The sequence below is a fragment of the Scyliorhinus canicula genome, chromosome 1 (genome assembly GCF_902713615.1).
Source record: "Scyliorhinus canicula chromosome 1, sScyCan1.1, whole genome shotgun sequence".
Lineage (NCBI taxonomy): Eukaryota > Metazoa > Chordata > Chondrichthyes > Carcharhiniformes > Scyliorhinidae > Scyliorhinus > Scyliorhinus canicula.
Window position 1 is genome coordinate 167,841,082 of NC_052146.1, and position 15,948 is coordinate 167,857,029.

The 15,948-nt window shown below is 52.7% G+C and overlaps 1 protein-coding gene across 2 annotated transcripts in view; it reads right to left on the minus strand.

Annotated features, from left to right (window-relative positions):
* The window catches only part of acat2 (acetyl-CoA acetyltransferase 2), a 127,180-nt gene that overhangs the window by 31,515 nt on the left and 79,717 nt on the right, over positions 1 to 15,948 (minus strand). For both annotated transcript variants that reach the window (XM_038802295.1, XM_038802302.1), the window contains exon 5: positions 4,216 to 4,359. In XM_038802295.1, the coding sequence (XP_038658223.1) occupies positions 4,216 to 4,359 (144 nt within the window). The remainder of the gene's footprint in view (positions 1 to 4,215; positions 4,360 to 15,948) is intronic.

Genomic DNA, 15,948 nt, shown 5'->3' on the forward strand with positions numbered 1-15,948 from the left:
GCACCTTCCCCAAGTAGCTTTTCCAGCATGTTCCCAACATACGCACCAGCATCCGTTCCTTCGCTCCCCTCCGCCTAGCCCACGATCCAGATGTTCTGCCTACGAACACGGTTCTCGAGTCCTCCACTTTCTCCACCAGTCGCTTCTGCTGGTCTATTAGTCCCATCTCCGCTGCCATCGAGGTGGGCTGTTCCTCATGCTCCCCCACCAGCTCATCCAGCCTCTGCATCACCTGTCCCTGGGCTGCCAGTCTCGTCTTCATGTGGTCAACCACCGCCTTGATCGAGACCACCGCCCGGGCCAGGTCCTCCAAACTTTCCTTCCGCTAGTGGGTGAACTTCTCGTTCAAGAAGCTCACCAACTGCTCCATCGACCACTGGGCAGGCAGCGGCAGACCCTGCCCCTGCCAATCCGCCATCTCCGCGTGCATTGCCCACCCCTCACTCACCTCAACTGGTTTGTTTTTTTCCAGGCACTTCAGTCCGCAGCTCCATAAACTAGGGGTCACTCTCTTCTGCTCTTACACCTATACCTTTTCCTCCAAAGTTCCTGCTACAAACCGGGGCAAAGGCCACAAAAAGACCACCATGAGCGGGAGCTGCCAAATATGCGACCACTCACTCCATGACTGCCATTGGAAGTCGAGACAAGCACTTTAATACCCAGCACACACATCCCTGAAAACAGGGTGCATTGCAATTTTTCTCAAACAACTTCCATGGCTGGTCAGGTTGCCTTCTTCACCATATCAGGAAACACATCGGAATGGCCCTCTTGTAAGTGATCTTGTCTTCCATAAAGTCAGATGTACAGATAATGAGCAGGTCGGATGCAAAAACAGATACTAATCATTCCTGCCCTTATGGAGCATGTCACAAGAGTTAATGATGTTAAAGTGTGTGTGAGAGAATCAGCGATAATGTTCCTTGCACTGGTGGTGAGCACAATCCTGGTGGACTCTAACCCTGTGAATGCACGATTGCCTGATGAGAGTATGAGTTGAGAAGAAGATTGACATGCTCTGACAGAGTGGATGAGATTATTCGTCCTCTTCTGGCATTGGATAGTGGTCCTCGCAGAGATCTGCAGACACTCACCTCCCAGGCGACCTCCTTCCTAGCCTGCGTTCTGAGGTTCGTGGTCTCCTCGCTCCCTTCACAGAGACAGAGGATCGTCTGCCGGTCCTTGACTGCCTGGAGGAGACTCCCCGTGTACATGTCACGGAACTTTGAGGCAGATAGTTTGGTTCTTCTCGGGGCCAACCCAGTATTTGCCACAAGATGTCCTGGGCGGCAGAGTGAATTTGTGTGTCCGAGTACCCGGCACTCCAACCCTATAAGGACGAATGAAGCCCAGACCACCCCGCTACAAGCTGCCCGTCTATGAACATAGAACATAGAACAGTACAGCACAGAACAGACCCTTCGGCCCTCGATGTTGTGCCGAGCAATGATCACCCTACTCAAACCCACGTATCCACCCAATACCCGTAACCCAACAACCCCCCCCCTTTAACCTTACTTTTTTTTAGGACACTACGGGCAATTTATCATGGCCAATCCACCTAACTCGCACATCTTTGGACTGTGGGAGGAAACCGGAGCACCCGGAGGAAACCCACGGGGAGGACGTGCAGACTCCACACAGACAGTGACCCAGCCAGGAACCGAACCTGGGACCCTGGAGCTGTGAAGCATTTATGCTAACCACCATGCTACTGTGCTGCCCTATGCTTAAATTTTTCTTTCTATTTTTTAAATAAACTTAAGAGTACCCAATTCTTTTTTTTTTCCAATTAAGGGGCAAATCAGCATTGCCAAACCACCTACCCTGCACATCTTTCTGGGTTGTGGGGGTGAGACCTACACAGGCACAGGGAGAACTCCACACGGAGAGTGACCCGGGGCTAGAATCGAACCCAGGTCCTCAGTGCTGTGAGGCAGCAGTGCTAATCACTGTGCCACCATGCCGCCCCTTTTATGCATACATAATGAGCTGAAAGATAAATGATCTGACATGGCACCAACTTTCTCGCCCGCTGCTACACTTTAAGCCTTCAGAATGGAAAATTCCAGCCATGTCTAGCTTGTGGAGACACAACAGACAACTATAGATGTTTAACTTCAGGAGTGAGCATCTAGGATTAACCAAACCCTAATAATTTTGCTTTTGGAGCAGGGTGACATTGGGCGCGATTCTTCGGAAAGATTTCTAAGTGTGGTATCGAGTAGAACTGTCGCGCGTTTCCCGGCGCTTCGCCGGCAGCGCTATTCAACGTTAATTGGTCCACTTAATGAGCCCCACAGGCTTCTCGCCACAAATGACGGCTCGCCAGCCAATTTGCCGGGTCTGCGCTCGCCAGCCCCCTCACTAACAAGGTCGAGCAGCACTTGCTCAGTCAACCCCACACAGCTCGCAACAATGATGCCGAGGAGACCGGCTCCAAGATTCAGGGATGCAGATCTGGGGAGGCTCTTCGATGTGGAGGCCAGGAGGGATGAGGAGAAATTTCTTTACTCAAGAGTTGTTGGGGTTTGGAAGCACTGCCTGGGAGAGTGGTAGAGGTGGGATTCCATAGGAGGTTTCAAAAGAGAGCTGGATATATATTTGAAAGCGATGAAATTAGAGGGCTACAGAGATGGGGAATGGGGCAAGCTAGGTAACTCTTTCGAGAGCCAGTGCAAACATGATGGGTCGAATGGCCTCATTCTGTGCTATAAATAAGAAGCAATTTGGTCACCACACTACCAGAAGAATGTGGAGGCTTTGGAGAGGGTACAGAAGAGATTTACCAGGATGTTGCCTAGTCTGGAGGGTATTAGGCTCTGTGGAGAGGTTGGATAAACTTGGTTTGTTCTCACTGGAACAATGGAGGATGAGGGGCGACCTGATAAAAGTCTACAAAATTATGAGGAGCATGGACAGAGTGAATACTCCGAAGCTTTTTTTCACGGTGGAAGAGTCAATTACTAGGGGACATGAGGGGCAAAGTTTAGAGGAGGTGTGCGAGGGAGATTTAAAAAAAAATTTTTAAAACAGGATGGTGAGTGCCTGGAACTCGCTGCTGGAGGAGTGGTGGAAGCAGATATGACAGTGGCGTTTAAAGAGGCAAGTTGACAAATACTTGAAAAGACTGGGAATAGAGGGATCGGACCCCGGAAGTGCAAAAGGTTTTAATTTAGACGGGCAGCATGGTCGGTGCAGGCTTGGAGGGGAGTGGCCTGTTCCTGTGCTGTACTTTTCTCTGTTCTTTGTTTATTCCTGACTAGTCCATGCCTTTCTACGCGATAGTTAATCCTATCTCTCAGGATTGATTCTACTATTTATCACCACCAATCTAAGACGTTGGCCTATAATTGTTTGGGATTTCCTTTGATCCGTTTTTAAACAATGGAACTATGTTTGCAATTCTCCAGTCCCCTGGTACCTCCCCTGCATCTAGTGAGGATTGAAAAATCATCCTCAAAGCATCTGCTATCTCCTCCTGCACAACTTCAGCAGCCTCGGAAACAATCCATCTGGCCCAAGCCATTTATCAACTTTTAAGGATTCCACCCTTCAAGTACTTCTCGCTTCATGATTATCCTGTCCAATATCTCAGTGTTCCTCCTGGATGACTTTATCTGCGTCATCCCTTTCCTTTGTGGACTGTGTGTGGTTGTAGGCTTTCATAGTGACTACAGAGGTAATTTGCTGTTAAATGTTGCAGACCAGGAAGACCCAAGGTTCATTCTGCACCTTCATGTTGATCTGTTTGATGAAATTGGTTTTGCATGAATTGAGGGAAAGGCTCAGCCACTAACTGCAATGCAGTGGCTGTTGCTGGAAGGGCAAATTGAAATGAACACTTGGAAAGATCAACCTACACTTTGGTTTGGTTGAGGTGCCCTCTTCACAACTAATTGACCTGTGACCTGTGCTGTCAACTCTGACAAATGAAAGTATATAAATAAGAAAAGGAAACATTCTGGAAAAATCCATATGGTCTGACAGCACCTGTGGAGAGAGAAATAGATTTAAAGTTTTGAGTTCATATGACTTCTTCAGAGCGGAAATGTACATTTAGGGTCAAGTATTAACACCCCAATGTTAGGCAACACTTTCAGAAGAGTACGGCAGGAGTTATTTGATGGAGTTCCTCCACCCCAAAAATCAGAGCTAACGAAGGTCAATGTTGCCGATCGAACTACCTCCCACGAGGAATCGCACAAATACCTTTTCTAGATGGGACAGATACAGGGACAATTTCCTTCTCAAAATATCCTGCTTTCTGTGCCATCTCAGTTCTTTGCTGCGACTGTACAGCAAACTTGTCCTGTGCTTCCCGATTGATGTCCCATTTCTTGGCAACATTCTCAGCTGCAAAAAAAAAGAAAAAGAAAATGAAATACTGTGCTGTAAAAATCATGATCAGCTCTTTTACCAATTGTGGGCATGAAGATCGGGGTTGGTGTATAACATATATTTGATCAATTTTGCCTTTATTACACGATTGACCATAGGTCAAAATTGTTCCCTTTGTCTGAGAACTCACTATGCCGTCACCTGCCACCCTTGCACCTTCAACTAATGGAAAGAGTTTTTCTTTATCTAGTTTACCTAAACTTGCCATAATCTTTCACTCCACTATTCAAATATTTAAATCTCCCTGAGCTCCAGACAGAACCATCCCTTCCAACCTAACCATGCAACGAAACCCACCAATACCTGGAACCATTCAGGTAAATCTCTTCTGCACCCTCTCAATGACCTTCACATCTTTCCTAAAGTATGGTAACCAGAACTGGGTGCAATAACTATTTAGGGTTTAACCAGAACGTTTTGAAAGGTTAAAGCATGCCGCTGTTCAGAGAGACTTGGGTGTGCTAGTGCATGAGTCACAGAAGGTTGGTTTACAAGTGCAACAGGTGATTAAGAAGGCAAATGGAATTTTGTCCTTCATTGCTAGAGGGATGGAGTTTAAGACTAGGGAGGTTATGTTGCAATTGTATAAGGTGTTAGTGCGGCCACACCTGGAGTATTGTGTTCAGTTTTGGTCTCCTTACTTGAGAAAGGACGTACTGGCGCTGGAGGGTGTGCAGAGGAGATTCACTAGGTTAATCCCAGAGCTGAAGGGGTTGGATTATGAGGAGAGGTTGAGTAGACTGGGACTGTACTCGTTGGAATTTAGAAGGATGAGGGGGGATCTTATAGAAACATTTAAAATTATGAAGGGAATAGATAGGATAGATGCGGGCAGGTTGTTTCCACTGGCGGGTGACAGCAGAACTAGGGGACATAGCCTCAAAATAAGGGGAAGTAGATTTAGGACTGAGTTTAGGAGGAACTTCTTCACCCAAAGGGTTGTGAATCTATGGAATTCCTTGCCCAGTGAAGCAGTTGAGGCTCCTTCATTACATGTTTTTAAGGTAAAGATAGATAGTTTTTTGAAGAATAAAGGGATTAAGGGTTATGGTGTTCGGGCCGGAAAGTGGAGCTGAGTCCACAAAAGATCAGCCATGATCTAATTGAATGGCGGAGCAGGCTCGAGGGGCCAGATGGCCTACTCCTGCTCCTAGTTCTTATGTTCTTATGTTAAGCATAACTTCCCTGCTCGGTATTCAATGCTCGGATCCGAGGTGTAATATCCAGTCCACTCCGCCGCAAAATACATCAGTACGTAAAAGGTCCTACAAAGGGGAGCGGTGCTGGACTTTATTTTAGGCAACAAAACTGGGTAATGGTTGAAATATCAGTGAGGGAGCATCTGGCAGACAGCGTTTATAACTGCATTAGATTCAAGATTGTTGTGGAAAAGGACAAGGATGGTCCTGAAATCAATGTTCTAAACTGGGGAAAGGTCGATTTTAATAAGACCAGATATGATTTGACCCAAGTTGATTGGAAGCAGACACTTTTAGGTAAATCTGTGCCAGAACAGTGGGATGCATTCAAGATGGTAACATGGAGAGTACAGGGCCAACATGCTCCAATCAAGAAAAAGGGTGGGTCCAACAAATCCAGTGAACCCTGCATATCGAGGGATATACAGCATTGGATAAAAAGTAAAAGGGAGGCTTATGGCAGATATCGAGAGCTCAAAACAGCAGAAGCCCTAATGGAGTATAGAATGTGCAAAAGGGAACTTAAAAAAGGAAATTAGGACAGCAAAAAGGGAACATGAAAAGATACTGGCAGGTAGCATAAAGGAAAATATGAAGTTGTTTTACAAGTACATTAAGGGTCAAAGGATAACTAAAGAAAGAGCAGGGCCCATTAAGGACCTCAGCGGTAATTTGTGTGTGGAGCCAGAGGATGTAGGTAGGGTTCGAAATGAATACTTTCTGTCAGTGTTCACTCGTGAGAGGGACACTGTGTATAGAAATCAGAGAGAAGGACTATAATAAAATTGAAGAAACTAACAGAGAGGAAGTTCAAAATGGTCTGGCAGGATTAAAAGTAGACAAGGGAGGAAATAGCAGGAGCAATAATTTTCAATTCCCCCCTGGCCACAGGAGGGGTGCCGGGGGACTGGAGGAAACCAATATGGAACCATAATTCAAGAAGGGAGGAAGGGATAAACCAGGAAACTAGAGGCCAGTCAATCTAACCTCAGTGGTGGGGAAACTATTGGAAACAATTCAGAGGCACAGAATGAATCTGCATTTGGAGAGGCAGGGAGTAATCAAGAACAGTCATCATGGTTTTGTTAATGGGAGGTCATGTCTGACCAACTAGATTGAATTTTTCCAGAGGTGACCAGGTGTGTAGATGAGGGAAATGCATTTGACGTAGTCTACTTGGACTTCAGCAAGGATTTTGATACAGTTCCACGTGGGAGACTGACAGCGAAGGTAAGAGCCTCTGGGATCCAAGGAAATTTGTCAAATTGGATCCAAAATTGGCTGAATAGCTGGAAGCAGAGGGTGATCGAGGGGTGGTTTTCTGACTGGAAGCCCGTGACGAGTGGGATCCCCCATTGATCAGTGTTGGGCCCTTGCTGATTGCAGTTTATATAAATGATTTAAATCGGAGTGTTAGTGTGTGGATGATACAAAAATTGGTGGGGTTGGAAATAGAGAGAAGGATAGCCTTAGATTACAGGAGGATATAGACAAACTAGTCAGATGTGCTGATTGGTGGCAAATGGAATTTAAGCTGGATAAGTGGGGGATGATGCACTTGGGCAGGACAAACAAGGCAAGCAAATACATGATAAATGGCAGGACCTTGGGAAGCACCAAAGATCCAAGGGACCTTGATCTGCATGTACATCATTCCCTTAAGGTAGCAGATCAGGTGAATACAGAGGATAAGAAGGAATATGGTATACTTCCTTTTATTAGCCAATGAACTGTATAAAAGGTTGGTTAGGCTCAGCTAGAATACGGTGTGTGGGTCTGGAATCTACATTATAGAAGGGATGTGATAGCACTGGAAAGGGTGTAGAGGAGAATTACCAGGGTGTTGCCTGGGCTGGAGAGTTTTAAAAAGAAAGATTGGGTAGACTGGGATTGTTTCCCTTGGAGCAGAGGAGACTGAAGGGGGACATGATTGAGATGTATAAAACATTGAAGGGCAGAGATAGAGTAGACAGGAAGAAACCTTTCCCCTTAGTGACCAGGGACATAGATTTAAGGTAAGGGGCAGGAGGTTTCGAGGGGATGTGAAGAAAACCGTTTTTACCCAGTGGGTGGTGGGAGTCTGGCACTTGCTGCCTGAAAGGGTGGTGGAGGCAGTGACCCGCATATTGTTTAAGAAGTATTTAGATGTGCACTTGCGATGCCAAGGCGTTCAAGACTAGGGAGCAGGTGCTGAAAAATGGGGTTAAAATAGTTAGGTGGCTGTTTTTGACCAGCTTAGACTTGATGGGCCGAATGGCTTTTCTGTGCTGAGTGACTCCATGACTCATAAGTAATGACACTGGCATCGTGAGATACAGCACAAATTCCAAACAGCCCCCATGACAGGAAACACTCCACTTATCTATAACATGACTCAGTCTCACAATAGAACATAGAACATAGAACAGTACAGCACAGAACAGGCCCTTCGGCCCTCAATGTTGTGCCGAGCCATGATCACCCTACTCAAACCCACGTATCCACCCTATACCCGTAACCCAACAACCTCCCCCTTAACCTTACTTTTATTAGGACACTACGGGCAATTTAGCATGGCCAATCCACCTAACCCACACATCTTTGGACTGTGGGAGGAAACCGGAGCACCCGGAGGAAACCCACGCACACAGGGGGAGAACGTGCAGACTCCACACAGACAGTGACCACAGACAGTGACCCAATGAAAGACTCCAACCCGCCATAACATTTAAGAACTGCTTGGATATGTATTTGAATGATGTAATCTACAAAGCTATGGACCAAAAACTGGAAAGTGGGATTAGACTACAAGGCGTCTTGTCAGCCAAAGGGGGCACAACTTCCTTGCAAGCTGCAAATTTCCAGACATTTTCCAAGGGCTGCTGTGTCAAACCTTGAACGATTGAATAGTTACCATAGATTAAAGTGGGATGCAAAGTTTTAAAAATTGGATTTACAAACATAAGAAAACTACATAATGTGCTGATTATGAATTGAAGTACATGTGTTTGAGGAAAAAAAAGTTGAATTTTTTATTAAAATGAACCCTGACTGCCAGTTCCAATTTAAACTCGTCTGCATTGAAACGTGGGTTGTGAAAGAAAATAAATCAATTTCATTTTTGACAACAAAGTGAGGTGAGAATTGAGACCCAGTAAACAGAACTCCAGTTTAGTTAGGCCTTATTATTAGACCACATAGGGCATGAACTGGATTAGTTACATTTTACATTAACCCTATGCCCAACTATCTTCCACCTGCTACGAGAGTGAGGCAGGAAAAGGAATGGTGTGATTTGTTTAAAGTCCAGGTCTTGGTGTCTAAACTGGACTTGGCTCGGTTTTGCATGTGATAAGAAAGGTCAGCAAATACTCTTGAGATATATTTCAGGACAACAGTGGCAGACATTTCGGCAAAAGAGGTAAAATGTGTCACACGGATGGTTATCAGCATGATGAGTTATACCAGATAATTTGTCTTTTAGCGCTGTGCATTGTTGGTTGCAATCGGCTCATTAGATTCAGAAACTCACAATTAGAAATTCTCTTTGGATTCAGCCCACTCCGCCAAATTGAACCTTTAACATTGAACAATCTGGCACAATCTGGGCTAACACATGAAAGTTATGATTTGTTCAAGGTAAAACATGTTTGCCTATTATGATGCAAATCTTTGGTGAAATAACTGGGACGGGTATCCTGCAGTCAGCGTCACAGTGAAGCATTCTGGGAACGCCATCCTGCCGCAGTCAGTGTCACAGTGAAGCATTCTGGGAACGGCGTCCTGCCGCAGTCAGTGTCACAGTGAAGCAGCCTGGGAACGGTGTCCTGCCGCAGTCAGCGTCACAGTGAAGCAGCCTGGGAATGGCACCCTCGCAGTCAGCGTCACAGTGAAGCAGCCTGGGAATGGCACCCTCGCAGTCAGCGTCACAGTGAAGCAGCCTGGGAACGGCGTCCTGCCGCAGTCAGCGTCACAGTGAAGCAGCCTGGGAACGGTGTCCTGCCGCAGTCAGCGTCACAGTGAAGCAGCCTGGGAATGGTGATTGGCCGCAGTCAGTGTCACAGTGAAGCAGCCTGGGAACGGCGTCCTGCCGCAGTCAGCGTCACAGTGAAGCAGCCTGGGAACGGCGTCCTGCCGCAGTCAGTGTCACAGTGAAGCAGCCTGGGAACGGCGTCCTGCCGCAGTCAGCGTCACAGTGAAGCAGCCTGGGAATGGTGATTGGCCGCAGTCAGCGTCACAGTGAAGCAGCCTGGGAATGGTGATCGGCCGCAGTCAGGGTCACAGTGAAGCAGCCTGGGAACGGCGTCCTGCCGCAGTCAGCGTCACAGTGAAGCAGCCTGGGAACGGTGTCCTGCCGCAGTCAGTGTCACAGTGAAGCAGCCTGGGAACGGTGACCTGCCGCAGTCAGTGTCACAGTGAAGCAGCCTGGGAAGGGTGACCTGCCGCAGTCAGCGTCACAGTGAAGCAGCCTGGGAACGGTGTCCTGCCGCAGTCAGTGTCACAGTGAAGCAGCCTGGGAACGGTGTCCTGCCGCAGTCAGCGTCACAGTGAAGCAGCCTGGGAACGGCGTCCTGCCGCAGTCAGTGTCGCAGTGAAGCAGCCTGGGAACGGCGTCCTGCCGCAGTCAGCGTCACAGTGAAGCAGCCTGGGAACGGCACCCTCGCAGTCAGGGTCACAGTGAAGCAGCCTGGGAACGGTGTCCTGCCGCAGTCAGCGTCACAGTGAAGCAGCCTGGGAACGGTGACCTGCCGCAGTCAGCGTCACAGTGAAGCAGCCTGGGAATGGTGATTGGCCGCAGTCAGCGTCACAGTGAAGCAGCCTGGGAATGGTGACCTGCCGCAGTCAGCGTCACAGTGAAGCAGCCTGGGAATGGTGACCTGCCGCAGTCAGCGTCACAGTGAAGCAGCCTGGGAATGGTGATCGGCCGCAGTCAGCGTCACAGTGAAGCAGCCTGGGAATGGTGACCTGCCGCAGTCAGCGTCACAGTGAAGCAGCCTGGGAATGGTGACCTGCCGCAGTCAGCGTCACAGTGAAGCAGCCTGGGAATGGTGACCTGCCGCAGTCAGTGTCACAGTGAAGCAGCCTGGGAATGGTGACCTGCCGCAGTCAGTGTCACAGTGAAGCAGCCTGGGAACGGCGTCCTGCCGCAGTCAGTGTCACAGTGAAGCAGCCTGGGAACGGCGTCCTGCCGCAGTCAGCGTCACAGTGAAGCAGCCTGGGAATGGTGATTGGCCGCAGTCAGCGTCACAGTGAAGCAGCCTGGGAACGGCGTCCTGCCGCAGTCAGTGTCACAGTGAAGCAGCCTGGGAACGGTGTCCTGCCGCAGTCAGCGTCACAGTGAAGCAGCCTGGGAATGGTGTCCTGCCGCAGTCAGTGTCACAGTGAAGCAGCCTGGGAACGGTGACCTGCCGCAGTCAGCATCACAGTGAAGCAGCCTGGGAACGGCACCCTCGCAGTCAGCGTCACAGTGAAGCAGCCTGGGAACGGCACCCTCGCAGTCAGTGTCACAGTGAAGCAGCCTGGGAACGGCGTCCTGCCGCAGTCAGCGTCACAGTGAAGCAGCCTGGGAACGGCACCCTCGCAGTCAGCGTCATAGTGAAGCAGCCTGGGAACGGTGTCCTGCCGCAGTCAGTGTCACAGTGAAGCAGCCTGGGAACGGCGTCCTGCCGCAGTCAGCGTCACAGTGAAGCAGCCTGGGAATGGTGATTGGCCGCAGTCAGCGTCACAGTGAAGCAGCCTGGGAATGGTGATCGGCCGCAGTCAGGGTCACAGTGAAGCAGCCTGGGAACGGCGTCCTGCCGCAGTCAGCGTCACAGTGAAGCAGCCTGGGAACGGTGTCCTGCCGCAGTCAGTGTCACAGTGAAGCAGCCTGGGAACGGTGACCTGCCGCAGTCAGTGTCACAGTGAAGCAGCCTGGGAATGGTGATCGGCCGCAGTCAGTGTCACAGTGAAGCAGCCTGGGAACGGTGTCCTGCCGCAGTCAGTGTCACAGTGAAGCAGCCTGGGAACGGCGTCCTGCCGCAGTCAGCGTCACAGTGAAGCAGCCTGGGAACGGTGTCCTGCCGCAGTCAGCGTCACAGTGAAGCAGCCTGGGAACGGTGTCCTGCCGCAGTCAGCGTCACAGTGAAGCATTCTGGGAACGGCGTCCTGCCGCAGTCAGCGTCACAGTGAAGCAGCCTGGGAACGGCGTCCTGCCACAGTCAGCGTCACAGTGAAGCAGCCTGGGAACGGTGTCCTGCCGCAGTCAGTGTCACAGTGAAGCATTCTGGGAACGGCGTCCTGCCGCAGTCAGCGTCACAGTGAAGCAGCCTGGGAACGGTGACCTGCCGCAGTCAGTGTCACAGTGAAGCAGCCTGGGAACGGCGTCCTGCCGCAGTCAGCGTCACAGTGAAGCAGCCTGGGAACGGCACCCTCGCAGTCAGCGTCACAGTGAAGCAGCCTGGGAACGGCACCCTCGCAGTCAGTGTCACAGTGAAGCATTCTGGGAACGGCGTCCTGCCGCAGTCAGCGTCACAGTGAAGCAGCCTGGGAACGGCACCCTCGCAGTCAGCGTCACAGTGAAGCAGCCTGGGAACGGCGTCCTGCCGCAGTCAGCGTCACAGTGAAGCAGCCTGGGAACGGCACCCTCGCAGTCAGCGTCACAGTGAAGCATTCTGGGAACGGCGTCCTGCCGCAGTCAGCGTCACAGTGAAGCAGCCTGGGAACGGCGTCCTGCCGCAGTCAGTGTCACAGTGAAGCAGCCTGGGAACGGTGTCCTGCCGCAGTCAGCGTCACAGTGAAGCAGCCTGGGAATGGTGATCGGCCGCAGTCAGTGTCACAGTGAAGCAGCCTGGGAACGGCGTCCTGCCGCAGTCAGTGTCACAGTGAAGCAGCCTGGGAACGGCGTCCTGCCGCAGTCAGCGTCACAGTGAAGCAGCCTGGGAACGGCGTCCTGCCGCAGTCAGCGTCACAGTGAAGCAGCCTGGGAACGGTGTCCTGCCGCAGTCAGCGTCACAGTGAAGCAGCCTGGGAACGGCACCCTCGCAGTCAGCGTCACAGTGAAGCAGCCTGGGAACGGCACCCTCGCAGTCAGCGTCACAGTGAAGCAGCCTGGGAACGGTGTCCTGCCGCAGTCAGCGTCACAGTGAAGCAGCCTGGGAACGGTGATCGGCCGCAGTCAGCGTCACAGTGAAGCAGCCTGGGAACGGTGTCCTGCCGCAGTCAGCGTCACAGTGAAGCAGCCTGGGAACGGTGACCTGCCGCAGTCAGCGTCACAGTGAAGCAGCCTGGGAACGGCACCCTCGCAGTCAGCGTCACAGTGAAGCAGCCTGGGAACGGCACCCTCGCAGTCAGCGTCACAGTGAAGCAGCCTGGGAACGGTGTCCTGCCGCAGTCAGCGTCACAGTGAAGCAGCCTGGGAACGGTGTCCTGCCGCAGTCAGCGTCACAGTGAAGCAGCCTGGGAACGGTATCCTGCCGCAGTCAGTGTCGCAGTGAAGCAGCCTGGGAATGGTGATCGGCCGCAGTCAGCGTCACAGTGAAGCAGCCTGGGAACGGCACCCTCGCAGTCAGTGTCACAGTGAAGCAGCCTGGGAACGGCGTCCTGCCGCAGTCAGCGTCACAGTGAAGCAGCCTGGGAATGGTGATCGGCCGCAGTCAGTGTCACAGTGAAGCAGCCTGGGAACGGTGTCCTGCCGCAGTCAGTGTCACAGTGAAGCAGCCTGGGAACGGTGACCTGCCGCAGTCAGCGTCACAGTGAAGCAGCCTGGGAACGGTGTCCTGCCGCAGTCAGCGTCACAGTGAAGCAGCCTGGGAACGGTGTCCTGCCGCAGTCAGTGTCACAGTGAAGCAGCCTGGGAACGGTGACCTGCCGCAGTCAGTGTCACAGTGAAGCAGCCTGGGAACGGTGACCTGCCGCAGTCAGCGTCACAGTGAAGCAGCCTGGGAATGGCACCCTCGCAGTCAGCGTCACAGTGAAGCAGCCTGGGAACGGCACCCTCGCAGTCAGCGTCACAGTGAAGCAGCCTGGGAACGGTGTCCTGCCGCAGTCAGGGTCACAGTGAAGCAGCCTGGGAACGGTGTCCTGCCGCAGTCAGGGTCACAGTGAAGCAGCCTGGGAACGGCACCCTCGCAGTCAGGGTCACAGTGAAGCAGCCTGGGAACGGCACACTCGCAGTCAGGGTCACAGTGAAGCAGCCTGGGAACGGTGACCTGCCGCAGTCAGCGTCACAGTGAAGCAGCCTGGGAATGGTGATCGGCCGCAGTCAGCGTCACAGTGAAGCAGCCTGGGAACGGTGTCCTGCCGCAGTCAGCGTCACAGTGAAGCAGCCTGGGAACGGCGTCCTGCCGCAGTCAGCGTCACAGTGAAGCAGCCTGGGAACGGTGTCCTACCGCAGTCAGCGTCACAGTGAAGCAGCCTGGGAACGGCACCCTCGCAGTCAGTGTCACAGTGAAGCAGCCTGGGAACGGCACCCTCGCAGTCAGTGTCACAGTGAAGCAGCCTGGGAACGGCATCCTGCCGCAGTCAGTGTCACAGTGAAGCAGCCTGGGAACGGCACCCTCGCAGTCAGCGTCACAGTGAAGCAGCCTGGGAATGGTGATCGGCCGCAGTCAGTGTCACAGTGAAGCAGCCTGGGAACGGCGTCCTGCCGCAGTCAGCGTCACAGTGAAGCAGCCTGGGAATGGTGATCGGCCGCAGTCAGTGTCACAGTGAAGCAGCCTGGGAACGGTGTCCTGCCGCAGTCAGTGTCACAGTGAAGCAGCCTGGGAACGGTGTCCTGCCGCAGTCAGTGTCACAGTGAAGCAGCCTGGGAACGGCGTCCTGCCGCAGTCAGCGTCACAGTGAAGCAGCCTGGGAACGGTGTCCTGCCGCAGTCAGTGTCACAGTGAAGCAGCCTGGGAACGGCGTCCTGCCGCAGTCAGCGTCACAGTGAAGCAGCCTGGGAACGGTGTCCTGCCGCAGTCAGCGTCACAGTGAAGCAGCCTGGGAACGGTGTCCTGCCGCAGTCAGCGTCACAGTGAAGCAGCCTGGGAACGGCACCCTCGCAGTCAGCGTCACAGTGAAGCAGCCTGGGAACGGTGCCCTGCCGCAGTCAGCGTCACAGTGAAGCAGCCTGGGAACGGTGTCCTGCCGCAGTCAGCGTCACAGTGAAGCAGCCTGGGAACGGCACCCTCGCAGTCAGTGTCACAGTGAAGCAGCCTGGGAACGGCGTCCTGCCGCAGTCAGTGTCACAGTGAAGCAGCCTGGGAATGGTGATTGGCCGCAGTCAGCGTCACAGTGAAGCAGCCTGGGAACGGTGTCCTGCCGCAGTCAGCGTCACAATGAAGCAGCCTGGGAATGGTGATTGGCCGCAGTCAGCGTCACAGTGAAGCAGCCTGGGAACGGCGTCCTGCCGCAGTCAGTGTCACAGTGAAGCAGCCTGGGAACGGTGACCTGCCGCAGTCAGCGTCACAGTGAAGCAGCCTGGGAACGGTGTCCTGCCGCAGTCAGCGTCACAGTGAAGCAGCCTGGGAAAGGCACCCTCGCAGTCAGCGTCACAGTGAAGCAGCCTGGGAACGGTGTCCTGCCGCAGTCAGCGTCACAGTGAAGCAGCCTGGGAACGGTGTCCTGCCGCAGTCAGCGTCACAGTGAAGCAGCCTGGGAACGGTGACCTGCCGCAGTCAGCGTCACAGTGAAGCAGCCTGGGAACGGTATCCTGCCGCAGTCAGTGTCGCAGTGAAGCAGCCTGGGAACGGCGTCCTGCCGCAGTCAGCGTCACAGTGAAGCAGCCTGGGAATGGTGTCCTGCCGCAGTCAGTGTCACAGTGAAGCAGCCTGGGAACGGTGTCCTGCCGCAGTCAGCGTCACAGTGAAGCAGCCTGGGAACGGTGTCCTGCCGCAGTCAGTGTCACAGTGAAGCAGCCTGGGAACTGTGTCCTGCCGCAGTCAGCGTCACAGTGAAGCAGCCTGGGAACGGTATCCTGCCGCAGTCAGCGTCACAGTGAAGCAGCCTGGGAATGGTGATCGGCCGCAGTCAGCGTCACAGTGAAGCAGCCTGGGAACGGTGACCTACCGCAGTCAGTGTCACAGTGAAGCAGCCTGGGAACGGCACCCTCGCAGTCAGTGTCACAGTGAAGCAGCCTGGGAATGGTGATCGGCCGCAGTCAGTGTCACAGTGAAGCAGCCTGGGAACGGCGTCCTGCCGCAGTCAGTGTCACAGTGAAGCAGCCTGGGAACGGTGTCCTGCCGCAGTCAGTGTCACAGTGAAGCAGCCTGGGAACGGTGACCTGCCGCAGTCAGCGTCACAGTGAAGCAGCCTGGGAACGGCGTCCTGCCGCAGTCAGCGTCACAGTGAAGCAGCCTGGGAACGGTGTCCTGCCGCAGTCAGTGTCACAGTGAAGCAGCCTGGG